This window comes from Colossoma macropomum, unplaced genomic scaffold (genome assembly GCF_904425465.1).
Source record: "Colossoma macropomum unplaced genomic scaffold, Colossoma_macropomum, whole genome shotgun sequence".
In the NCBI taxonomy this organism is placed as follows: Eukaryota; Metazoa; Chordata; class Actinopteri; order Characiformes; family Serrasalmidae; genus Colossoma; species Colossoma macropomum.
Window position 1 is genome coordinate 43774390 of NW_023494793.1, and position 27955 is coordinate 43802344.

The 27955-nt window shown below is 40.1% G+C and overlaps 1 protein-coding gene across 1 annotated transcript; it reads left to right on the forward strand.

Moving 5' to 3' along the window:
• Positions 1-216: 216 nt before the first annotated feature.
• Positions 217-27214, forward strand: bgna (biglycan a). Its single transcript, XM_036578097.1, has 8 exons — positions 217-446; positions 10776-11037; positions 18766-18878; positions 20394-20607; positions 23174-23284; positions 23921-24014; positions 24625-24763; positions 26567-27214. The coding sequence occupies exons 2-8, from the start codon at positions 10803-10805 to the stop codon at positions 26762-26764; spliced, it is 1104 nt and encodes a 367-aa protein (XP_036433990.1). The 5' UTR covers positions 217-446; positions 10776-10802; the 3' UTR covers positions 26765-27214.
• Positions 27215-27955: the final 741 nt, after the last annotated feature.

The following is a 27955-nucleotide window of genomic DNA, read 5'->3' on the forward strand; positions in this document are numbered from 1 at the left end:
ATAAGTTAGATAATCTTATAACAAACTTACAACCATCTCAAAATGAGAAACATTAGAAACATCCAGTAGATTTAAGATCGTGTCACTTGACAAGGTGTCTTTTTGTGCAGTGTAGCGTAGAGTAAGCACCACTTATAATGACAGAAATATGGGATTTGGAAGCTCCGAGTTGCTGAACTGCAGTGAAAATGAACTCTCTCCAGTGCCTCCCTCTCTCTCACCACAATGCCACAGCAACGGTGGGAGGGGAAGCGTGCGCGACTGGGAATGGGCAGTTTTAGTTTAGGAATGCCCTTTTCCCTTCTGTCCCGTGGTGTTGGGTTGCAGGTGCTGCTCCACATGCTGGCAGGACGGTCACCCAAAACGATGAGAAAACACTGAAGCTCAAACATCAGCAGGAGAAACCAGAGGAAATCACACAGGCATCTGCAATCCACCTGCATCAGGTAAGCACACTAATTAATATCACTATTATTATTATCATTATTAATGGTAGAAGAGTGTTTATAGAGCAGATCTAATGCTTAACTTTAGCTTAGTTCATCTTGCTGGACAGGGATTAGGTCTAGCCTACATTTTCCTCTCAATGGGGAATCTCCATTCAGAATGCTGTGTGGTCCAGGACTAGACTTAAAGGGGAACTCCACCAATTTTTTAAAATTTCTGCATAATTAAATGGTTAAGATGTAAACAAATTTCATTCAGAGTGGTTTGGTGTGAAACACTCTGTACTAGAAAAACTTCTGAGTCAGAATTGTTCACAGTGGTGGTGATAGGAACCAGACGTCCAGCTCTAAGTGGACTAAGTTACCACATGAAACGGTTATGAATTCACTGCCTGTTGACTGAGACACTGTTTTATGATAGTTTTGAGAACGTAAACTCCATTCATGGTGGAGGGATACATGCAGGGCTTTATGAGGCAAAATAGTCCCCAAAGAAAACTTATTATTTCAGATTTTCCACTATTTTCCATCATCAACATTCATATAAACTCAGAAGACTCGTGTAGGTTCACTGGTGGTTCTGGATAGTAAATAAAATGTCTATATCTGTGTTGTAGTCATGGCGACCCCTGGTTCCTATCACCACCACTGTAAAGACATCTGAACCATTTCACACCAAACCACTCTGAATCACTCTGCACACACTGACCTATGCAGGAATTTTAAAAAAAATTGGTGGAATTCCCCTTTCATCCCCAGGGAAAGTGACCCCTAATGGCTCCATCCTAAACCCTGTTCAACCAGAAGAATGTTGACACGTGGAATAAGTTCCTCCTCAGACTAAATAATCTCCAGCGTGAGTCTCTAATTTGTGGCTGCTGCGCCACCTACGTGCGGCTGCCGCCGGCGTTTAAAGAGCCCTGTTTATTCTGTTAATTGTGGGCTGATTATTATGGGCTGTTTATTAGGATGGTCCTGCTGTGGGCAGTGAGGGTGTATTCCTGGATAGAATCTTGAATGAACAGAATGGTCAGTCACTCTGGACCTGCTGGACTCCAGAGGATCAACGTCAGAGTCCATAAATCACCATGATTTAGGAGCTGAGCAGCGTTTATGGCTTTCTGTGAAACACAGAGGAACCACCGTCTTTACTCCATCACTGCTTTCCTCCTTTCATTTTTATTCCTTTCTTTCTGTTTTATCTTTCTTTTTCTTTTTCTTCACCTCCTTCATCGCTTCTTTCTTTCTTTCTTTCCATCTTTCTTTCTTTCATGCCTTACTTTTTCCTTCCTTCTTTTCTTTATTTCCTATTTCCTCTCTTCTTTTTCTTTTTTCTCTCTTTTTTCTTTCCTTCATTCTTTCTTCACCTCCTTCATTGCTTCTTTCTTTCTTTCTGTCTTTCTTTCTTTCTTTCTTTCATGCCTTACTTTTTCCTTCCTTCTTTTCTTTATTTCCTTTTTTCTCTCTTCTTTTTTGTTTTTATGATTTTTTTATTCCTTCTTTTTTTATTTTTTTTCCTCTCTTCTTTTTCTTTTTTAACTCTTTTTTCTTTCCTTCATTCTTTCTTCACCTCCTTCATTGCTTCTTTCTTTCTTTCTTTCTTTCTTTCTTTCTTTCATATTCCCTTTTTCCTCCATTCCTTTTTCTTTTCTTTATTTTTATTCAGAATTTTTCCTTTCTTTTTTCTTTATTCCCCTTTTCTTTCTTCTCTTCTCGTTTCTTTATGTTTATTTAAATTTTTTCCTTCCTTCTTTTCTTTATTGTTTTTTTTCTTTCTTCTTTTTCTTTTTTCTCTCTTTTTTCTTTCTTTCATTCTTTCTTCACCTCCATCATTGCTTTCTTTCTTTCTTTCATGCCTTACTTTTTCCTTTCTTTTTTTATTCCCGTTTTTCCTCTCTTCTTTTTCCTTCTTTTTATGTTTTTTCAGACTTTTCCCTCCTTCATTTCTTTATTCTGTTTTTCCTCTCTTCTTTTTTCTTTTCTTCTCTTTTTTTAACCCTCATTCTTTCTTTACCTCCATCACTGCTTCTTTCTTTAGTTTTTATTTCTGTATTTGTGCCTTACTTTTTTCTTTTATTATTCTTTCTGTTCTTCCTTCATTGCTTCTTTCCTTCTTTTTTACCTATTCCTGCTTTTTTCTTCTTCATCTCATAACTTCTTCATTCACCTTTTACCTTCTACATTCTTCTCTTTCTTCCTTCATTGTTTTTCTTTCTTCATACTTTGCTTCACTGTTTCTTTCTGTACCTTTTTTCTGTCTTTTTCTCTTTCTTTGCGTAATTCTTCCTCACTCTGTCTTTTTTATGACTTTCTTTCCGCTGAGTGTTTATTAAGGCTGCTGGTGTGTAATGACGAAGCGAGCGGGTCAGTGAGTTGCTGTTTTGCTCTGCAGGATGTTCTGCAGGAGGAGAGGATTAAATAAGAGGAATATTAGTGTTTAGTTTCTCAGAGCGGCGCATTTAATGGGGGGTTTATAGGAGAGAAACACCTGCTGCTGTTTAGACCATCTGTGATCTACACTGTCATCAGAAGTTTGGGGACAGCTCAAATTCTTTAGGACATAATCTTTGATTTTCAGTCTACGGACCGTTATCAATAAAGCTGATTCATTCAGAATAACACGAGTACTGAGCAAAGAGACCCTGAGCAGCGCTGCTAACACTGAGCAATGAAGCTAAATTTACAGCCTGATTTACAAAGAAAACCACAGAATTAATGTTTATATCTTGCTATTCTCTTCAGTCAAATATAGTAAAGGTGCATATATAGTTGCATATAGGACCCCCCCCCCAATCACACAATACCACCAGCACTAGGAGGGTGAGGACAAACACAGGCTTCCTCCAAGACCTGTGAAGCTCCAGTGAAATGTCATTGGAGCGCAACACGCTTGCAGGAGAACACTAACCATCAGTTCTGTTACATCGGCTAAGAGACGCCTGCGCTGGCTAGGATCATGCTGAGTGATGAGGGGAGATGGGGGGCCATCCTGCCCACAGATGGCTGTAGCATCACTGGGGATCAAGCCCTGAGTTTTTATGTGTATGAGTAGATGAGCTTAATATCGACCCGATACTCGATACCAGTATTGGTATCAATGCATCCCTGATTAAAATCAGCTCTGTGCTGATGATTTGTGTCTATTTATCTTCAGCATTCAGCTTCATCTTCTTCATGTTCATCTTTCTTGCTATGAAGAGCAGCTTTAAATAATGTTTTCTTTTCCAAATACTTGTTAAAGTCTTATATTGAGGCTCTTTTGGCCCAAAGCTGGTCTAAACACCTGAAGGGTTTGAGTGCTGATATCACGACAATGTTTGAAAAGAGGCGTGGCCTAAACAAACATCAAATATTTACATCATTTTATTGTTTTCTCCCAAATAACCCTCACTCTTTAAAAAGATAGTTCTTCAAGGGTTCTTTGGTAAAGGGAATGGTTCTATTTGGAACCATAAGCTGTTAATAAAATTATTTTACACTTGGTTCTTTGCTTGGTGGAAAGTTTCTTCCAATTGATGGAGAACGTATGGTTCAAAGTACCACAGGGTTCTGCTGTTTTTATGATGTCAAAAACCTTTTTTGGTGCTATATAGAACCATTTTCAAAGAAGTGATACCATAGAACTACATACAACACATTTTCATCAATCTGAAGAACCATTTCAACATGCAAAGAGCCATTTAAACATTTACAGGGTTCTTTGATGGTTCAAGGTTATATATAGAATCACTGTCTTTAATGAAGAACCCATTGAAGAACCATCTGTTTTAAGAGTGCTGGTTGGGCTTTAATAAAGTCAGCGACTGCACAGAAATGTGATCATTCTGATTAAAGACGAACTTAAAGAGAACGTCTCCAAACCTCTGACGGACAGTGTGTGATCCGGCGTATTTTCGGGAGGGTTGATGTCGATTGCGCTGTGAGTGTGTTTGGTACAATAGCCGGTTGGGTTCTAAATCAGTAAAACCAAAAACCAACCAGGAAGCCGAGCCAGCAGTGTGGCTCTAACTGCCTCTCTGTGGCCGAGCAAGGGGGGTGTATACAGCAGAGAGAGAGAGAGAGAGAGAGAGAGAGAGAGAGAGAGAATGGAGAAAGAGAAGAAGAGACAAGGAGACAGCAAACGAACAGAGAAGGAGAAAGGCAGAGAGCAAGACAGAGTGAGAAAGAAAGAGAATTAGAGAAAAAGAGAGAGAGTGAGAGATGGACATAAGAAGAGAGAAAAGAGACAGACAAAAAGGATAGAGATACAGAGGGAGTGAGAGGAGACTAAGAGAGAGAAGAGAGGAGAGAGAGAAGAGAGAGAGATAAACAGGGAAAGAGAGGGAAAGATGGAAAAGACAGTGAGAAAGAGAGACAGAGAGAGAGAGCGAGAGGGAGAAAAGAAATGTAGTGAGAGAGAGTTAGAAAGAGAAAGACAGACGTTGAGAGAGACAATAAAAGAGAGCGAGAGAGACAGTGAGAGTTAGAGAGAGAGACAGTGAGAGAGAGAGAGAGTTAGAAAGAGAGAAAGACAGTTAGAGATAGACAGTAAGAGAGAGAGACAGTGAGAAAGAGAGGAGAGACAGACAGTGAAATAGAGGGAAAGAGGAGAGGAAGACAAAGAGAGAGACAGGGAAAGAAAGGGAAATGATAGACAGTAAGAGAGAGACAGTGAGAGAGAGTTAGAAAGACAGAGAGAGAGTGAGAGTGAGAGAGAGAGAGAGAGTGAAAGAGAGAGGCAGTAAAAGAGAGAGAGAGACAGTGAGAGAGAGACAGTGAGAGAGAGGGAGAGAGATAGAGAGAGAGAGTTAGACTGTGAGACGTGGCACAGTCTGTGGTGGTTTGGTTGAAGCTGTTGAAGCTCCAGCGCGGCTGAAAGTGCATCAGAGTGTCAGTGTGTTATTATCTTCAATCACACACACACACACACACGCACACACACACACACACGCACACACACACACACACACACACACACACACACTCACACACGTTAATTATGTCGCTGTTTGATGGTCTGCAGTCACAGAGCTCTCCGTGCTCTCGCGCTCTCTTCAGCTTAATACTGAAATAATCTTTATTTGGAGTCTCTAATTTATATAAGACATCTTTATATGAATTTATTTACTTTTTATACTCTTTATATGTACAGACTGTGGTCACTTTATGCGGTCATTATATGCTTTATAAAAACTTATATGTGTGGTCATTCTATTCATTTTACTCACAGACTTCAGATGATTATATACATACAGTGCTGTGTAAAACGTTTCAGGCAGCCATGAAAATAAACCATTGTTATACATGTATATTTCAAGGGTCCTTTAGTAAAGGCAATGGTTCCACATAGCAACTCTTTTTTAAAAAGTTCTATTTAGAACCATATACAACACAATCTGAAGAACCATTTCACCATGCAGAGAACCATTTGAGCATGCAATAAACCTTTTAAGTATGACCTAGTTGTACACAGAACTCATGGCTCTAAATAGAACCACTGTCTTCACTAAAGAACCGTTGAAGAACCATCTTTTTAAGAGTGTTTATATTTACACCGATCAGGCATAACATTCTGACCACCTCCTTGTTTCTACACTCATTGTCCACTTACTCTATAGGTGCACTTTGTAGTTCTACAGTTACAGACTATAGTCCACCTGTTTCTCTGATACTTTGTTAGCCCCCTTTTACCCTGTTCTTCAGTGGTCAGGACCCCCATGGACCCTCACAGAGCAGGTATTATTTGGGTGGTGGATCATTCTCAGCACTGCAGTAACACTGATGTGGTGGTGGTATGTTAGTGTGTGTTGCGCTGGTCTGAGTGGATCAGACACAGCAGTGCTGCTGGAGTTTTAAACACCTCAGTGTCACTGCTGGACTGAGAATAGTCCACCAACCAAAAATATCCAGCCAACAGCGTCCTGTGGGCAGCGTCCTGTGACCACTGATGAAGGACTAGAGGATGACCAACACAAACTGTGCAGCAGCAGATGAGCTATCGTCTCTGACTTTACATCTACAAGGTGGACTGACAGGGTAGGAGTGTCTAACAGAGTGGACAGTGAGTGGACACAGTGTTTAAAAACTCCAGCAGCACTGCTGTGTCTGATCCATTCGTACCAGCACAACACACACTAACACACCACGTAACTTTATAGGGCTTTATACCCCTCTAGCCCACACTTGGCGCTGGACATGGTGACCTTAGGATCATGTGCAGCTGCTCCAGAGTGTATTGGTCAGTGCTCTTACTTTATCAGCAATAGCTGACCTTAAAGTAGCTTAGTTCACTGATTAGAAGGCCTGTCTGGATACCTTTGGATATACAATTTATGTATTATAAGCCTGTAAAAAATTAAATGACCACAAGCAGATCAGGTCAGACGAGGTGTGGTTTGACCTCCCAGGTTCACCCCCAGGAACACTTTTACACAACTACAGCTGGAGGAGAAAAGTGCTCACCGCGCATCATTGTAGGTTTTGGAAAAGCGTCTGATCTCCATGCTGTGTGTCAAGCAGACCGTGTTAGACAAACACTCTCACAGATGTTCTGGGAGCGTCTCACCCAAACACCCCTCCACGCCAAGTCAGGGCTGATCCAGGAGAGCGCAGTGATGACACAGCATGAGAAAGTAACTCGGAGCAACAGACCTCTTTCACAGAGCCACTGCGGAAAAAAAAGAAACTCGGTTTTAGTTCATTAGAAATGCAGTATTTAAGCCACATTAGGACTCCAGTGAGATGGAGCTCCGAGATAAACTCTTTATAGCTGTTACTGAAAACTCAGCCACGCCAAAAATTATGTTAATTTCAGTGGAATTTGCCGTGAAAAGCGCTATAGTGTCTCAAACTGCCAGGGTCAGTAAATTTCACGTGCAAAGTTTTGCATTCAACTTTTGTTGAACTTTGACACGTCTACAGCTTCTAACAAATGCACTACTGCTTTAGCTCTGTTGACCTCTGAATGGGCGGGGCTTCATTTAGCAGCACTAAACCCCAAAAATGGAGGAGCTAAACATGAACCTTCCCATTTTGTCTCCACTGGCTATAAATAAGCACATGAAAGAGAGACTGTATGATATGATCTTTACCTCTACTGTTTATGGTAGGTGAGTGCTTGCTAACTACTTGGCTAAGCACAGCTGCACAGAAGTCACTCCACTGCTGCCCAATCACTCCAGTTATCTACATTATATATATATATATATATATATATATATATATATATATAATATATATTTGGGTCATTCTAGTTCTCCTAGCATTTACAGATATATTACACTTACAAAACATGTTAGGGTTACAATTTGTTTATATTTCAAAATAAAACAATAAGTTATTTTATCAATTACACCTTCTTGAGTCTCAATTTAGCAATATTGGTTTTTAAATCAATTATCTAGAATTCCAAACAACACAGAAGAGCTCATCCTCACAGTCATGTGTGAAGGCTGAGGCCGTATTTTGAAGAAAAAAACACATTTTTCTGCAATTTTAACTACAATAATCTATACATGACTATGGATTATATAAATTAAATGACATAAAGAAAACAAATGCCAATTAAATATTAAAAAAAAATTGATTTGAAAGTTGTGGTCCTCAGGAGTCGTGTCACTGGTGTTACTGCGTAACAAAAAATCTCTTATTTTGAAATAAAAGTCACACTGATGACATCACTTGACTTCCTTTTCCCTGTTTTCTGAGGATCTATGAAGAAAAGCACATGGTGAGTCCACTGTGTCTTTCAGTCATCAGAGATTTTCTCATTCAGCTCATGATTTCATATGAAGCTTTTAGCTGAAGTCACTGGTGTGACCGACTTTATTCTGAGGTAACTGTGAAAAGATAGAATACAAATGGATTAAATTCCATATTTTAGTTGATATTCCATGACTGACAACATGTGGTTTGATGTTCTGTAGCAGTTATTTTGTAAAATGCATTTTTCATTAAAATGTCTCTGGTGTTCCCTTTATTATGTGTAACACCAATGAGGATCAGTAACACCAGTGACACCAATGACAGTGTATGGAGACATAGAAAAGTGGACGTTTCTGTAGAATGACCCATATATATGTGTATACACTGTGCAGTACTATCCTCTCTTGAGTTTATGAGTGTGTTCACTTCTACAGTCTGTGGTTAGCAGGTTAGCTGGCTTGATAACTTCACCCACATGGAGGATTTTTTTTCGTTGCCAGTCTTCCAGACTAGCCTCCATAATGCCTGTTTTAGGCATCACGATCTGCAAATGTCTGGTGTGACTGCAGCGTAACGGAAGCCATGGTATCATAATGTACATTTAGACAAAGAAAAATAAAGGACGACAAAACAAACTACTGATTTTTTCCATCATTGTCTGTATTGGCAAAGGTCATTAAGGGAAACCTGCTTTGGACTAAGGGCTGGAAAGAGCACCACAGCAAGGATGATGTGTTTGCTGATGTTGCTAGCTAAGCTTCTGTAACACAGCTAACACGTAGGCCCTGATAGCAAGAGGACAGTGGACCACTGTCGGCCCACTGATGGCAAAGGCTGGTGGTCCACTGGCGTTTTGGTCAGCGTTTTCTGGGTGGCCCCTGCGACCGTTGGTTAAGCAGAGTATTAGACAAAGTTCCACTTATCATCACTCATTTTCTACTAACAGTCCAGTTTACTGATTTTTCTTCCTTCATTTCTTTAGTTATACTTTGTGAATTTGTTTAGTAAATAATTTTAATCTATCACAGCGTCAGAAACATTTTCTATAAAATCATTTTATATCAGGCCTAGTCATTTTTTTTCTCTTATTTGTTTGTAATATTTGTCCTTGTTTATTTTCTAAAATAAAAGTCTCTGTGCTTTTAAAATCTGTTTGAGGAGATTAAAAACTAGTTAAAGTTTGTATGCAGGACAGTAATCTGGGTGGTCCGAGGGTGGACCAGCAGTGGCAAACAGTCAGCGGAGTGCCGACCTTATCAAGCCAGCGGACCGATATATGCTCGCTATCTGGGGCACTGGGAAAAAAAACCATACTGCTATGCTAACGCCAAGTACAGATAAATTTCTATGGGGTTTGTTAATTCATATTAAGCTAATAGTTGTGTATATGAACATTTTTAAGTGTTCTAGATTAAACATGGACCTCTGAAGCTTGTAAAAGACGTTCCCTCATCCCAAAATAATCTCTGAACACTTCAATCATTTAACCATAAACAAAAAACTAAAAGTGAAACGCTGTTGTGAAATTTAGTGATTGTTCTATTAGCTTTTTACACTCATTTTGGTTAGTTTTGCCCCTATCTGTCCAGCATATGCACACCTGAATTGTTACTACGGCAACCAACGTGAATATGGCGGCAAATGCGACCACGCCCAATCTGAAGTGACTCTAAGGGATTTGCTAATGTTGCTAGAAAGCTAAGTTAGCAGCATAGCTCCCACCCCATGCATAAGACTCTGGCAGCACTGGGCAGCTCCTTCGGTGACCGGCTGCTTCACCCCAAGTGTGTGAATGAGGCCATCACAGGTCCTTCCTGCTGCTGTTAGACTGCACAACCAGCACTGCTCCCAGTAGAACCTCCTCCACCCCCCATTAGACCTCACACACCTACAGAACATACACTGTGAACTTATCACCTTTTCCTGTGTGCAATATAATCAACACTCTGTGTGCATTTTTTTAAAAATATCTCTACAGTGTAAATATTCTTTAGCTTTCTATTTATAATGTTCATATTGTTCACTCCTCACCATCCCATCTGTGACATAAACCAGTACCTCATGTGCAAAACTCCTTGTGAATTTCGGGCAAAATATCCTTACAGTGTAAATATTTTAGCTTTTTATTTATTTATAATCCTTTATATTGTTATTTTTTTGTGAAGGATAGAGTTTATATTTTTATCTTATTTTTTATTTTTAGTATTATATATATTGTCTATATAGTAACAAGTAACAAACTGTAAAAACCTAGTTAAGTACTTAACAAGGTTAATTAAGTACTCGTTAATTCTCTTCTTACTTCTTTTCTTTTTCTTGAGTGCCTTGAGTGAATTTCCCCTGTGGGACTAATGAAGGATTATCTTATCTTATCTTATCTTATCTTATCTTATCTTACACCTCTACAGTGGGCTGGTTGAAGTAAAAGGGATTTGCTAATGTTGCTAGGAAGCTTAACACCTTCAGCTACAGTACTCTAAAGGAGTTAATGTTAGCCTACACCCTTAATACTGTAGCGTTTCTTCTTTCTCTTTTCTTTCTTTCACTCCTTTAATCCTTCTTGTTTCTTTCTTTCCTTATTGCTTGCTTTACACTCCTTTCTTTCTCTAGCTTCACTTATATGTCATCCTCCACCGTCTCTTACAGGTCAAACCCCGCTCCACTCCAGCAGCCATGGCGACTGTTGCCTTGACAATCCTGCTCCTGCCGCTGCTGACCTCTGCCCTACCCTTCCAGCAGAAAGGATTCTGGGACTTCGGCAAGGATATTGATGTGAAGGACCTGCTGATGACGATGATGAAGGACCAGGAGGAGGGCTCGGCGTACGAGGAGCTCCCCCAGCCCGAGCAGCCCACCTGCCCCTTCGGCTGCACCTGCCACCTGAAGGTGGTGCAGTGCTCCGATCTCGGTGGGTGGACAGGAACAAAGCAGTGAGCTGGATATATGAGCGTACAAGCAGAGGCAGATTAAAGCGATAGTTTGGGGGGCATCAGATTTACACATATTCTGTACTAAATGTAGAAGATCAGCTAAGACTTGTTTGGTGACTCAACTTCGCTTCTTTAGTTTTAGCACTTAGTCTAATGTAGCTAACAAATAATGGAAGCTTATACTCCACCAGTTATGGTTCTAATCATCCCATACTTGCTTTGAAATATGTGGAGTTGTTAAATAATCTCTAATAGACTTATCCTGTGGTTTCTGGCACTGTATGGGGTTGAGGGGTTCTCAACTCCAGTCCTGGAGAAGCAGCGAAATCACCAGTGTGCTGGATGCCGGACCTTTAGGTCCAATCCCATTTCACCCCTCACCCCTACCACTCAGCCCTTAGCCCTCTGTTTTGCGCGTTCACGTCTAGGGGTAGGGTGTCCTGATTCTTGTTGAGATAGAGGGGTAGGGTGAAGTTTTAGGGCTACATGACCCTGAAATGAACATGAAACTGAGGTTTTTCAGCGACTCCAAACGGAGTGTTATGAAGAAAAAAAGAAAAACTGGCAAGACGGAGCACAAGAGACCAAGGATAGACAGACACAAATGTGAGAATTTTCTACGTTAAAAAATTATGATAACCACCATATTATCTTAGTTTAATGTCGTTTCAGTGTATTATGGTCGTTTTCTTCATAACAAGCATAAAAAAATCGCTAATAGTATGCTTATGTGTCCTGAAGCACCAGAATGTAACCGCTGCACCATTTAAGTTGGAACGGGAAAATTCTAGCGAAAAGCTGGAGAATATCTGACTTCAGCTTCATATCACTGAAGAATTAGGGGTGGGTGATCATAAATAATTGCCCCCCTCTTTGAAGATCATATGATGCCCTAAATGTAACTAAAGCCCAGCAGTGAGGAGCTGAACTTTACCCTCCTCTGCTGTCACTGCAGACTGGCAGGGTCACCTACAGAGCAGCGCTGGTAGCTGTTAATGAAGTGATGCTCTTTTTATTTGAGGGTCTCATTTCAGAGAGAAGATCTCAACCACTACCCTGTAACTCAGTTCCAAGGAGTTAGGGTGACACTCGAAAACAAGGGGTAGGGGTAAAAAGAAGAAATGGGACTGGGCCTTAGAACCAGAGCTGAGGACCCTGGCTGAATGACATACTGTTATCCAGTAGCAACTATTACTAGTAAAGCTAGGCCTTAAGTTCTGGCCATAAACGTTAAAACTCACACGCTTAAAAAAGACAGTTCTTCAAAGTTCTTTAGTAAAGGCAATGGTTGTATCCATGAGGTCTGCATCGAACCTTCCTGCTTAAATTGTTCCTTGCATGGTGAAATGGTTCCTCAGATTGGTGTTGTATGTAGTTCTATATAACACCAAAAGAGGTTCTGCTATTGTTACGGTGCTATATAGAGCCATTTTCAAAAATGTTCTATATAGAACCATACACAACACATTCTCCATCAGTCTGAAGAACCACTTCACCATACAAAGAACCATTTAAGCATGAAATGAAATCCCTTTTAAGTATGTACAATGATGCTAATAGCACATCTATGGGGTTTTTAAAGTTATGTTAGCACTAATCTAACAGTTGTGCACATGAACAGTTCGTAGGTGTTCTAGATTAAAACAGTAAAGAACCCCCAAACTATACACACAGTACAGTATAGGTTCCGTACACTCAGAAACTCATTCAAACATCAAATTAAGTGCCATATTTTTGTAAATCTTTTTTTTTAACACACAATTACTGTCTATTTACTGAATGAACACAAAAGTTTGAGCATCTTGTGTTTTAAGTTATATATTATTTTTAATCTGTTAATCATATAAATGGTAATGGGAGCTACAATTTGCAGAATTAGTCCATTAATTAATTAAATTAATTTAATTGGTTTAGAATTTTTACATAGTGTTCTTTAAACTATAAAAAGTTTATTCACACTCATATATCTCGTTTACAAACATGGTTCTTTAAAGAACTGTTTACTGAAAGGCTCTTTAGGGAATCATAAGTGTCAGAAAAACTTCTTCTAGCAACTTTTTCTTATAAGAGAGTGAGGTTTATAAGAAAAGTAACAGGATTCTGTAAATTCCCAGTTTCCTTTTAGTTCTACATTGGAAAAGAACTAAATAATTTACTGCCACCACTGATTTCACTGCATGACTGAGGAGTTTTGCTGACAGTTTGAAGCAAGTGCATAGGGATTTAGGTATGCAGTTAGCACCATGCTAATTGGTAGGGTATACATATAACCAACATACAATAAAGCAATAAGCCATGAGAGGCCGTGTGTTACTGCAATCGCAGTAATGTGTGGCCTAAAGTGGCTTATTGCTTTTATAAAATGGAGTTTATAAACATAAAATATGATAAAATATAACATTTTTTAGAAAATAAGTTGTTATTAATAATAATTGACATAAACAAGTATTCCGCCAAGAAACGTAATTCCTTTAGTGCATGTATAATGAGGAGAATGTTTGGTCGCCCGTCACTCTACACTGTGGTCATTTCATGATTTTTTTTTATATAGTCATATAATGCATAAACATTTGCTTTATGAGTACTTTTTGGTCCAAATTACCACCGCGAGTCTTATTTAGCACCAAGCTGGGGCTGAATCTCAAACGGCTCCCTGTCCCCTACATAGTGCACTATGTAGGAGTTTAAATACTGGATCCTGCAGCCCAACAGAGCAAAATATAGCTAAGAACTGGTGATTTGGGATTCAGACTCATCCACACTCAATAAATGAGGCACTGTTTGACTGTAGAGACTTGAATTTCCAAACTTTCCTAGCTAGAACACTATTTAGGGAGTACAGAACCGTTTGGGATTTAGTCTGGGTTTGATGGTCCAACTGACCGAACTACGAATATTTGAAGTGTGTAAGACATTCAAGTGATATTTTTAGACTTTTATACTGCAGTTTTACAGTGAATCATACTGTAAGTGCTTTAACTCAAGCCTGTGATGGAGGTACTTAGGCTGTTTTAGCCTGTTAACTAGCTGACCAGCCTGGTTCTAGATAAGAGCTTAAGTTGTCAAGTCAAGTCAAAGGTTAATTTAAATAGTGCTTTTTACAACAGGTGCTGTCACAAAGCAGCATTACAGAAAAATCCGGGTCTGAGCCCCCGTGAGTGTTGCCAATGGCGACAGTGGCAAGAAAAACTCCCTAAGAGCAAGAGGAAGAAACCTTGAGAGGAACCAAGACTCAAAAGGGGAACCCATCCTCCTCTGGACCACACCGGATAGCAAACAGTGTTAGAATAAAATATTAGAGTACAAATGGGAAAAAACAGGTGGAGCAACGGTTAATTAAATAGGTTGATTTATCCATTAATCCAAGTTTTCAGCCCCTCAGTTTAAACAAAAAAAGTGTTCTTACTTCATCACTCGGTGCTCCATGTGAGCAGCATGAGAGTCATTAACAGCAGAAGGGTTTTTCGTTCCGTGGCGCAGTGATACACAGTTCAGTCGCTGTGAGGAGTCATAGGTGTGGGTATATCGTGGATTTTACAACGGCTTCAAATGCGGCTCAGCCAATCAGATTTTAGGACCGAAACTATCTGTTTTATAAGCTTCCATCACTCCAGCCTCCAGTGCTAAAGCTGAAAAAAGCAAACTTCAGACACCAAACACAGGACAAGGGGGCAATTTGGGTGAGTTTGATTTTTTGCCAAACTGTGGCTTTACAGTGGGCAGACAGTGAGCACTGCAGCAGGTAGTCATTACTATAGGATATCTCTCTCATATCCTCCCTCCTGACCCATAATTCACCACTGTCTGACATCAAAGACCTGCCCATCATTTCCTTCATGCCCTTTACTGCGGCCTCCGCCCCGAATGGCATGAAAGAAGCACCTAAAGAATGAACGAACGCCGAATCTCTGGCGGTCGGAGAGGAAATTTAAAGGGGATCTGGGATTAAGATGAAGGGAATTAAGAGATTTTGGCCTCTACATCAAAAGCCTGGCGGAGAAAACGGCTTAAACGCTGCTGTAAACGAGGCAGAGCCGCTAAGCCTCGGTGTGGCCTAATCTGGCCCAGACACGGCCCATGTGGTGTGTGGTCAGACACCTGAGCTGCCGCTTATTTTACGCTGCGAGAGATCTGCCGTAAACAGAGATGTCTGTTTAAAATGTTTGTCTAAACGATGAAGTTCAAAAGCAGTTATTTGAAAACAGCTGTTACCGCGGAAACCTCACCAGGACACAACACTTCTCTGATTCACAGGTGTTTCGAATACAGACAGAGGAATCTCTCCCTCTCTCTCTCTCTCCCTCTCCCTCTCTCTCTCTCTATCTCTCTTTCTCTCTCTCCATTTTTGTCTCTCACTTTTTCATTTTCTCTCTCTTTTCTCTCTCCTGTTTTTTTCTCTCTCTGTCTCTGTCTCCTTTCTTGCTTTCGCTTTCTCATTTTCTTTCTTTCTTTCTTTCTTTCTCTCTCTGTCATCTCTCCATCTCTATCTCTGTCTCTATCTTTCTCTCTCTCCTCTCTCTCTCTTTCCTTTTTCTCTCTCTCTCCTCTTTCTCTCTCTCTCCTTTCTCTCACTCTCTCTCTCTCTCTCCTTTCTCTCTCTCTCTCTTTCTATCTCTCCTCTTCTTTCTCTGTCTCCTCTCTCTCTCTTTCCTCTTCTCTCTCTCTCTCCTCTTTCTCTCTCTCTCTCTCCTCTCTCTCTCTCTTCTCTCTCTCTCTCCTCTTTCTCTCTCCTTTCTCGCTCTCGCTTTCTCATTTTCTCTCTCTCCATCTCTATCTCTATCTCATCTCTCATTATCCCTGTCTCTATCTCTCCTCTGTCTCACTCTCTCCTCTTTTTTCTCTTTCTCTCCCTTTTTCTCTCCTCTTCATCCTTCTTTCCTTCTCCGTCTCTCTTTCTCTCTCTCATTATCTCTCTGCCTCCTCACCTCTCTTTCTCTCAGTCTTTCTCTTTCCTTCGCTCTCTCTCTCTCGTTTTTTCTCTCTCACTCTCTTATTTCTTTTCTCTCTCTCTTTCCCTCGTTCACCCTTTCTCATTTCTCACTTTCTCCTCCTCTTCCTCCTCCATCACTCTCTCTGTGTCTCGCTATCTCTCTGCCTCCTTATTTCACTCTTTCTTTTCTTCTCCTCCACTCTTGCCTCTTTCTCCTTTTGCCCTCTCTCTTTCTTCTGTCTTTTGCTCCATTGTCTTGTTCTCTTTCTTTTTCTCCTCACTTTCCTCCTCTCTCTCCCTCCCTCTCTCTCTCTCCTCCTTCGTCATGTTGTGCTACGTGGAGCTGTGCTGGTCCGGCTCCATGTTAATTATAGAGCTCTGTCTGTGTGGAGAACCAGCCCACACAGTTACTGAACATTTCCCAAATTACTGCTTTCTTTCTGAAGAGTTTACAAGTGAACTAGAGTAACCCAGAGATTCCAAACCCAAAAAATACATAAAATAAAGAAACACGCTGAAGAACATTTTCTGAACCAAATACAAACACTACGCATTATTAAAGCTTAAATACGGACACAAGGGGACAATGGATTATGAAGCAAATAGGCCACAGCAGGACAAATATACAATATGCTGCATTAAAAACAGACCACACAGCTCTTACTGCTCACTGAGCTCCTTTACTCAGTGAAAACCTTAAAACAACAGCTTTAAAAACATACACAGTTCAGGGCTCTCGAGTGGTGCAGCCGTCTTAGCGTTAGCCCTTTTATCAGGAGATCAGGAGATGGATTGCTGATGATGCCACAGCCATCCGTAAGTCCAAGAGTGCCTGACTGTCCTCTCTGTCTCTCTGCTAGCCAGTTTAGCTAACAGAATTAGCAATAAGCGCTCTCCTCCGCGTTTGTGTTAGTGGCCAGCCTTTGGAATTGTCTGTGACTGAACTGGGCAGAAAATTAAAAAATTTAATACAACCCCATTTCCAAAAAAGTTGGGATGCTGTGCAAAATGTAAATAAAAACAAAATGCAATGATGTGCAAATCATTTAAACCCTATATTTCATTAAAAATAGTACAAAGACAATAAATCAAATGATGAAAAATATTTGCCCATTTTGAATTTGATGCCAAGAACACGGGGTGGGGGCAACAAAAGGCTGGTAAAGTTGTGTAAAGCTAAAAAAAAACACCTGGTGGTTGATTGGCAACAGGTCAGTAACATGATTGGGTATAAAAGAGCATCTCAGAGAGGCGGAGTCTTTCAGAAGTAGAGATGAGGAGGGGTTCTTTTGCTTTTCATCATCTACGGTTCATAATAACATTAAAAGACTCAGACAATCTGGAGAAATCTCTGTATGTAAGGGACAAGGCCAAAAACCAGTATTTGCTGGCCGTGATCTTTGGGCCCTCAGACAGCACTGCATTAAAAACAGACATGATTCTGTAGTGGAAATCACTGCATGGGCTCAGAAACACTTCTGAAAAACCACTGTCTGTGAAAACAGTTCATCACTGCATCCACAAATGCAAGTTAAAACTCTAAAACGCAAAGAAGGAACCAAAAATAAACAGGATCCAGAAACACTGCCACCTTCTCTGGGCCGAGCTCATTAAAAATGGACTGAGGAGCAACATATGCTGCTGTATGTTAGGCAACATATGCTGCTATCCAGACGACGTCTTTTTCAGGGAAGGCCTTGATTATTTCAGCAAGACGATGTTAAACCACATTCTGCATGTATTACAGCAGCATTGCTCCGTATTAAAAGAGTCCAGGTGCTAAACTGACCTGTCTGGAGTCCAGATCTGTCAGCACTGAAAACATTTGGCACATTATGAAATTAAAAATACGACAAATGAGCCCCTGAACTGATGAGAAATCCTGTATCAAACAAGAACAGGAAAACATTTCACTTTCTAAACTACAGCAGAGTCTCCTCAGCTCCCAAACACTTACAGAGTGTTGATAAATGAAGAGGTGATGAAACACAGTGGTAAACAGGCCCCCGTCCCAACTTGGAATGTGTTTTCGGCATCAAATTCAAAATGGGCAGATATTTTTCAAAAAACAATCAGATTTCTCAGTTTCAACATTTGATATGTAGTATTTGTAGTATTTTCCTTTAAAAATATGGTTTACCTGATTTGCATATAATTTCATTCTATTTTTATTTACATTCTGCCAAGCATTCCAACTTTTTTGGAAATGGGGTTGTAAAAAAGGCACTGTTGTCAATCATTCAAGACATGTTTGGAGTCTGAAGTTTGCTGACGCTACAATGCTAATTTGCAAACACTATGATATAATCTGTAAAAACAGCCTTCATGATAAATACTCCCTCTGTTTTTAGGTAACAGTGAGTCACACAGTGTTAGAAACCACATAATCAAGACTATTAGAGACACTGAACAACTACACACAGTTTGAAGCAAGTGGTTTTGGACCATGCTCACTGGTATACAACCTTCATTATTTGTTAGCTACTTCAGCTAAAATCACTCTTGACACAGACATCTTGGTACATTATATTAGCCTCGTAGTCCAGTGTAAAACTAAAGAAGCACTACTAACCTAACGTCTTTGCTGACCGACTACGCTTGCAGTAAAGAGGAAAACTGATTGATTCTCATATTGTGTTAAGTTCTCTGAGTATTTTAATCTGAAATGTTTTACACTTATATACTTCCTCAAACCTTTGGTCATCTCAGTTTTGCACCGTAATTGACCAGAGAGAGCTTGTTTATATGTTATTTTGTCTGTGTGTTTGTTTTTCAGGTTTGACCCACGTGCCGTATGACATCCCCTCAGACACACTGCTGCTGGACCTGCAGTGTAACATGATACATGAGATCCGAGAGGGAGACTTCAAAGGCCTCAGTAACCTCTATGTGAGAAACTGACCTCGACACATACATCACAGTTCATCACAACCAGAATCAGAAAATACTTCATACTTACTGGCCACTTTGTTAGAAATACCTACCTTGGGCTTCTACTAACTGGCCACTTTATTAGAAACACCTATTTTGTACTTCCACTAATTGGCCACTTTATTAGAAACACCTACCTTGTACTTCCACTAACCGGCCACTTTATTAGAAACACCTACCTTGTACTTCCACTCACTGGCCACTTTATTAGAAACACCTACCATGTGCTTCCACTCACTGGCCACTTTATTAGAAACACCTACCATGTGCTTCCACAAACTGGCCACTTTATTAGAAACACCTACCTTGTACTTCCACTCACTGGCCACTTTATTAGAAACAACTACCATGTGCTTCCACTCACTGGCCACTTTATTAGAAACACCTACCATGTGCTTCCACTCACTGGCCACTTTATAAGAAACACCTGCCATGTGCTTCCACAAACTGGCCATTTTATGAGAAACACCTACTTTGTACTTCCACTAACTGGCCACTTTATTAGAAACACCTACCTTGTACTTCCACTCACTGGCCACTTTATTAGAAACACCTACCATGTGCTTCCACTCACTGGCCACTTTATTAGAAACACCTACCATGTGCTTCCACTCACTGGCCACTTTATTAGAAACACCTACCATGTGCTTCCACAAACTGGCCACTTTATTAGAAACACCTACCTTGTACTTCTACTAAGTGGCCCCTTTATTAGAAACACCTACTTTGTACTTCCACTAACTGGCCATTTTATGAGAAACACCTACCTTGTGCTTCCACTAATTGGCCACTTTATGAGAAACACCTGCCTTGTACTTCCACTAGCTGGCCACTTTATTAGAAACACCAACCTTGTGCTTTTACTAAGTGGCCACTTTATTAGAAACACCTACCATGTGCTTCCACAAACTGGCCACTTTATTAGAAACACCTACCTTGTGCTTTTACTAAGTGGCCACTTTATTAGAACCACCCACCTTGTACTTCTACTAAGTGGCCCCTTTATTAGAAACACCTACTTTGTACTTCCACTAACTGGCCATTTTATGAGAAACACCTACCTTGTGCTTCCACTAATTGGCCACTTTATGAGAAACACCTGCCTTGTACTTCCACTAGCTGGCCACTTTATTAGAAACACCAACCTTGTGCTTTTACTAAGTGGCCACTTTATTAGAAACACCTACCTGGTACTTACACTAAATGGCCACTTTATAAGAAACACCTACCTCATACTTCTGCTAACTGGACACTTTATTAGAAACTCCTACCTTGTCGCTCCACTGTGTAGTTGCACAGTTACAGACTGTAATCCACCTAGTCCAGATGTTATTTGGGTGGTGGTCCATTCTGTTAGTGAGTGTGTTGCTGGTCCAGTTGAGGGGTTTCTAATAAAGGGGACACTGAGTAAGTTGTGTTACAGTGATTTTCTTCCTTATACTGTTTCCAACCCAAACCCTGTGCGTCTGTTAGGCTCTGGTACTGAGAAGCAATCAGATCTCCAGGGTTCATCCCCGGGCCTTCCAGCCTCTGAAGCGGTTGCAGAAACTCTACATCTCCCACAACCACCTCACCTCCATCCCCCGCAACCTGCCTGCCTCGCTCGTGGAGCTGCGTATCCATGACAACCACATCCGCAAGGTGGCCGCCGGGACCTTCTCGGGCCTGGGCAACATGCATGTGATCGGTGAGCTTTCAGCCGTCTCTCAGAGACACGGTGGGAAACTATAGTTGGAATGTTAAAGCGATAGTTTAACGCAAAATCAGATACCCCAGTTTCCCACCACCAACCTCAAATGTACTGGAGCTACGAGGCTAATAGAATATATAGAGGCTATAATAGAAGTCAGGATTTTGGGTGACGTAGACTTCCATTACCTGTTAGCATTAGCTGTGTAGGTTCAGAGCAAAACCAAAGAATCAAACTTCAGACACCAAACATGTCTTGGCTGATGGATTATGTTTTGTGTTCTGGGGACTAAATGTTAAGTAAATGTTAAGAAGAGCCATTTTGTCCTTTCAACAAAAATCAATCCACTTTGGGAGCCACAACAGTTTATGTCCATTTTACCATCTTGGCTGTAAATATGTCTCAGTGTGTGCTGATGTGTTAATATAGACTAAAAAATACAGGGTGTCCCAAAAAAATCGACATCATTTGAGATGTGAATATCTGATTAACTACATCTCGTAGGCAAACAAAATTAAACAGGCTTCATGATGAACAATACAAGATTTATTTATCAAAATTCAAACAAGAAATTCAGAGGGATGTAGATTTTATAACCGATTTCACAGCTTTACGAATGTAATATTTTCTGATACTGGTGGTCATCCAGATCCCTTTGTCCTGCACAGACAGCCTTCCTCTTTGAGTTGTTTGTGCCGTGTCCAAATCTGCTTTCCAGTTGGTGCATTTTACATTTCTCGGAAATGCCGCTGCACACTCTCGTTTGACTGTGTTTGAGCATATTCTAACACACAAAATGCCTTTTCATTTCTAGTGAACGTCATTCTTCAACCTGAAAATAAACATTAAAAATTAAACTTGGTTAGTTTTTACACATGATGTTAAAATTTGAGATCATTTGAGGGAGAATTGGCTCTTATTAGACCACGAAATGAATTTTTTTGGGACACCCTGTATAATATAAACAAAAACACAGACTTACTACACAAAGCTATACCTGCTTTTCTCACATCTCCAGCAGGAAACTTTTCAGTAAAGTAGAACAGTTTCTTATAAAATGTCTCTCAACATTCAACTTTTTACGAGGCTGAAGCTTCTCATTCGCCAGGTTCTTGTTCGAATTTTCCCGTTCCACCTTAAAAGGTGCCTGAGGGGCCAGAATGTAACTGCTGCACCATTTAAGGTGGAACAGGGAAATTCAAACAAGAAGCTGGCGAATGAGAATCTGACTTCAGCTTCATGACTTTTTAGTGTTTGTCAGTTTCTCACTGCAGATTAAACGTATCAGGAAACCAGCTGGAGTGATTATAAATGCAAATAATTCCATTCGTCTCCAAATTATCAATGTTCGTCTTAAATCTCTCTCTTTGCCGTTTCGTTATCTACTAGCTAGGCGAGACTGTTGTCTGTGTTGCTATGGTGACCAGCAGCCTGTGCTGATCTTCAGGGTTAAAGGGTGAATTAGCAGTTCTACATTAACTCCAGAGTTTAAGACCATTTATTGTTAAACTGTGTTGAACGATCAGCAGAGCTTTATTTTACTGTAAAGGAGGATTATTTTATTTTTACCTACTAATCTGATTCTGCTGTGGAGCCACAACAGGTCAGTAAAAGAGCTGGAGCTCCGGAGCCGCATGTTGCCGACCCCTGGTATAATCCTGCCTCTGTTAGTTACTGTTGTATTGTCTGTCAAACGTTCAGTTCAGGCTACATGGTAGCATCTGTAGCAAATATACTAACATACTAAAAAGTTCAGGCGAACGAAGGAACACGGAGGAAAACATAACATTTAGTTATTTGAAGATAAAGTAGCTTTACAGGGTGTTTAGTTTGACAACTGCCGATATCAATGTAGGTTAATTTAAATAAAAAATAGATTCTGAAAAGTATGTTTGCATTAATCAGATCAGGCAAATCTTTCGGCTGCTGGACGTTAAAGCAGCAGGTTATTATATCTCATTACGAGGTTTATGTGACAGAGGCTGCTCCTGCAGATGAGGGAATGCTAAAGCTAACACTGGAGCTTGTCAGAGCTGTTACATACTGAAGAGGACGCATGGAGATACAAGGTTTTGTTCAGACTGCAGCGATATTTGTACATAAATGTTGAAATATATGTGCCTATATGGTCATATGTCAGATTTTTGTCTGGGTTCTATCATTAGACTATATTAAATTAGATTATATTAAAATGGTATTTAGTAAATACAGTAACCCAGACAAAGCTTATCTGACCTTGGAGTCTGTTAATAGCTGAGTCACTGAGCTGCAAGTTAATCCAAAACGTTTTCGAGATAAAAGCAGCTCCAGACGATCAGGATAGCGAGAGTCAGGCATTACACACCCCTCACTACACCTTTCACTGTTTCTTACTCTAATCATCCTGACTGATTTACTGCCGCTGACGTTCTCACTGCAGGTTTGTTCTGAGAGGTTCTGTCAGAGTTTTTCTTTCACTTGACAAAGGAGGGAACATTTGATGGGCAGCCTTTATTTGCCTCTGAACTGAAGCCTTTAGATCTACTGAATGCTAAATTTGAGTGTTTTCTGTTTGTGTCTGCAGAAATGGGCCGTAACCCCCTGCAGAACAGCGGCTTCGAGCCTGGAGCTTTCATCGGCCTCAAGCTCAGCTACCTGCGCATCTCTGAGGCCAAACTAACAGGAGTGCCCAACGGTAAATGCAGCTACAACTGTTAGTTACACTGACGGCACAATCTGATTGGTTCAGAAGTCAGATCAATGGCAAGATATGGGTTTTGAATATATGACATGAGTATTCATATATGTAGATAGATAGATAAATGCACTCTTATCTCACTTAAAGGGCTCTTTGGATGGTGAAAGCGTTCTTCAGATTGATGAGGAATGTGTTGTATTTGGTTCTATATAGAACCTTCTTAAAGAGTTCTGCTATTGTTACCAGCTTGACATCGTCACAATATCACAATACAATAATGCTTTTTAGTGCTGTAGAGCTCTTCGTGAAAAGGTTTTATATAGAACCATATACAACACGTTCCCACTTCTATCTGAAGAACGCTTTCCCTTACATTTTATAACTTATATTTGTCACATATGGACATACATGTGACGTATATGTCAACTTATTTGAAATGGCCATTTTTATGGTACTACTTTTTCCAGTGGAAGGAATATTTTCAACATTATAAAACCACAGCAAATTTACATTTACAGCTTAACTAAATTGTTCGTGCTTTGTTCTCTCCAAATGCCCTTGCATTAACAATTCTGTTCTAAATTATATGTATTTGCTTTATATTATATTATATTATATTATATCCTACTCTAGACCTGCCTGAGAGTCTTCATGAGCTGCATTTGGATCATAATCAAATTCAGGCCATCGAGCTGGAGGACCTCAGCCGATACAAACAGCTCCAAAGGTCAGAACACCCACCTTCTGCTGGACACTCAAATGAAAATAAAACACACACAGACACACACACACACACGTTATCTATGCCGCTTGTCCTTCTGGGTTGCGGGGGGGTGCCGGACCCTATCCCAGCAGTCACTGGGCTGAAGGCAGGAAACGCCCTGGACAGGTCTCACACTACAGCACATGTACTCTAAAACAGAGTGACTTCACTATCAGCATGTTGTGTTTTGTTCTGGCACAGTTCATATTAACTCTGTGAAGAAGAACTTATGAGCACATCATGGTCTTTATAGTGTTCACTGCAACAGTGTCGCTTGATAAATGACAGATTTCAGTTCCAGAAGCCACGACACAAAATGATTTTACACAGATTTGTTTAAAGTTTGTCGTTTCCCCCCTCTAGTGGTCAAACACTAAAACTGTCTCAAATTCATACAGGATCACACTCTCTCTCTCCCTCTCTCTGTCTCTCTCCCTCTCTCTCCCTCTCTCTCCCTCTCTCTCTCTGTCTCTCTCTCTCTCTCTCTGTCTCTCTCTGTCTCTCTCTCTCCTTGCTTCTCTCTCTCTCTCTTGCTCTCTCTCTCTCTCTCTCTCTCTCTCTCGTTGTAATTTAGGTTGGGTCTTGGTTTTAATCACATTCGTCACATTGAGAACGGTGCTTTGTCTTACCTGCCCAACCTGAGGGAGCTCCACCTGGATAATAACCGTCTGTCCAGCGTGCCCTCAGGACTGCCTGATATGAAGTACCTGCAGGTATGTGGGCGACTGTGTGTGTCTCATACACAACATCAGTAGTGAGATATGAGCTCTCTGCATTACACGATGTCCTGCTCAGGTCAGCTAGAGAACAAATTCCTTCCTTTCAAATGTATGGGGCCCAATAAGGCCAAACTGGGTAAGGCCAAATCCCCAAAACTTACATAGTGTATCTTTAAAGGGGAACTCCACTCATTTTGAAGAATTTGAAATGGTTCAGATGTCTTTACAGTGGTGGTGATAGGAACCAGGGGTCGCCATGACTACAACACAAATATAGACATTTTATTTACTATCCAGAACCACCAGTGAACCTACACGAGTCTTCTGAGTTCATATGGAACATTGATGATGGAAAATCTGAAATAATCAGGTTTTGTCTCACAGCGCCCTGCATATTCTGTATCCCTCCATCATGAATGGAGTTTAAGGCCAAAATCTTCTCAAAACTATCATAAAATAATCATGTCTCAGCCATCAGGCAGTGAATTCATGACCATTTCATGTAATAACTTAATGTGAGGGAGCTTTTAGAGGTGGACGTCTGGTTCCTATTAGGGCTGAAATATTAATAATTTTTATATTGAAATCGCAAAATGAAAGTGTGCAGTTTTCAAATCGCGAGAGCTGCAATTTGTATTATAGTCTCATAGTCTATAAACTTCAATGTTGATACGTTGCAAGTTTTAAGCAGGGAAATCAAATCTAATAACAGAAGCTTGTGAACCGCTTTTGACTAATCAGCAATAGCTAAACATCCATGTGCTGTGACATCACAACCACAAGTAATGGCAGGCTGACTCACTGTTTTAAGAGTTCAAGCCTCAAGCCAGAAAAGTTATAGGTTGGTCTTCTTAGCCAAAAAAAGGCCCATATCTCAATTTATAGAACACAATCGCAATATGAAGACTCATAGAACCCTTTGCATGATTAAAGCCTTCTTTACATGGTGAAATGGTTCTTCAAATTAATGGAGAATGTGGTGAATATGGTTCTATAGAAACCCTTTTTGAAAAGGGTTCTGTTTAGCACCAAAAAGGGTTATTCTATTATAACAAGCTTGACATCATAATAACAGAAGAACCCTTTTTGGTGCTTTTCAAAAAAGGTTCTCTATAGAATTATATTCAACACATTTTCAGACTGAAGAACTTTCACAATGCAAAGAACCATTTAATCATGCAAAGGGTTCTAGGACTCTTCATGTTTCTATGTAGAACCATTTTCTTTACTAAAGAACCCTTGAAGAACCATCATTTTTAAGCGTGTTGTTCCTCTCACCACCACTGTAAGGAATTCTGACTTGGTAAGAGTTTCTACACTGCAAAAAAATGGGATATTGTCAAGTAAAATGATCTTAAATATAGTCAATAAGTAATAATATTTCTCCTGTTGAGATGGTTGTGCACTTATTATAAGATTATTTAACTCATTTCTAGACATTTGTACTTGATTTAAGTAATTTTATTGATTAAAATTATCTCACTATGTTGGCAGAAATGAGCTTGAAATTAAAAATGTCTGGAAATAAGCAGATAATCTTATAATAAGTGCACAACCATCTCAAAATGGGAAATGTTAGATATATCGACTAGATTTAAGATCATTTCAGTTGACAAGAGATCATTTTTGCGATGCGTAGAATGGAATCATTTGATTCTGCAAAAATTTTGAAAAATTGGTGGAGTTCCCCTTTAAGTGTATAAACCAAGGAAAAACAGAGGAATTATGAGCTGTTACTGTGAAGTACGTCAGTGTGGAATGTGGAGCTGCTGCTGATTGTGGTTCTCTCTCACGCAGGTGATCTATCTGCACTATAACAACATCACCGTGGTCGGAGTGAATGATTTCTGTCCTATGGGATTCGGAATGAAGAGAGTTTTCTACAACGGAATCAGTCTGTTCGGAAACCCCATCAACTACTGGGAGGTTCAGCCGGCCACGTTCCGCTGCGTCAGCGACAGGATGGCCGTGCAGTTCGGAAACCACAAGAAATAAACTCACACACACACACACACGCACACACGCACACACACACACACACACACACACACACACACACACACAAACATACACACATGCAGTAGCGTTCAAAAGTTTTCATAAATGCTACTCTAGATTTAAAAAAACAAGTACAAAGCTGTAAATAAAACAGTTCTATGAGCAGTTCTAACAAAATTAATATGTAGAATGCCTCATATTCGACTAGTGCCGGAAAATGTATCAAGAAATCACAGTAAACGGATAATTATAGTATATTATTTATGATTTAATACTTTTTTGGTGTTCCCAAATTTTTTGAAATATCAAAATAATGTTGTAAATTCCTTTTGGTGTTTAGCTTATAGTATTTCTGCACTATGTAAGTTAATTACTGAATAAGATAACAGCAGTTATTAATAAAACAACCATTCCAGTTATTATCAAAAAGATTCATCCGATTTCAAAGCGCCATATTTTTATGACCGTGAGGTGCCTAGGAACCAATCACAATCCAATTGAAAGAGGGGGTCATAGAGTTTCTGACTGTCAGTGGAAGATGGCTCCCTTCAGTCTGAGAGGAGATGAGACCCCTGAGCAGAAAGCGTTCTGCGTTCTCCACTTCAATAAGAGTGAATCCGTCATAACTGTGCAGTGTGATTTTCGTGGGCAGTGAAGCTCCAACAGCTCAGAGCGTTCGGCGTTGGTTCCACAACACTGGATGATCTCCGAAATCGCACTGAAAGAGCCGTGAGTGCAGCGACACCCGACATGCTCAATCCAGTATGGGATGAGTTTGACTATGGTGTTGATGTTGTCTGTACAGCTGGAGGAGGTTCATATTGAGACCTTCTACAATTACATAATAAAGTTTATTTATTAATGATTTACAGGTGAAGTAAATCATTTTGAAATCGGACGAATCTTTTTGAATCACCCTGTATTTCGGGCTTTTGAACGCTAGTGTAGATGCACATACATTCACACACACAAACACACACGCTTGAAGATGTACAGCACTGTGCAAACATCAGAGACCACCTTCACTTATTTAATTTCCAGTGAAAAACAGCCATTAAAAAACAGAAAACAGCCTCAAAGCTAAATATAATATAATATAATATAATATTGCACAACCTTAGTGCAGCTTTAACGCCTACACTCTCAAAAAAGATGGTTCTTCAGGGGTTCTTTAGTAAAAAAAGCGGT

Bases quoted from the DNA above. Each gene is read 5' to 3' on its own strand.
- bgna (XM_036578097.1), top strand. From the start codon at position 10,803: ATGGCGACTGTTGCCTTGACAATCCTGCTCCTGCCGCTGCTGACCTCT. The intron at 18,879-20,393 runs GTGAGAAACTGA...TGCGTCTGTTAG, and splicing joins AAGGCCTCAGTAACCTCTAT to GCTCTGGTACTGAGAAGCAA. The intron at 24,764-26,566 runs GTATGTGGGCGA...TCTCTCACGCAG, and splicing joins CTGATATGAAGTACCTGCAG to GTGATCTATCTGCACTATAA.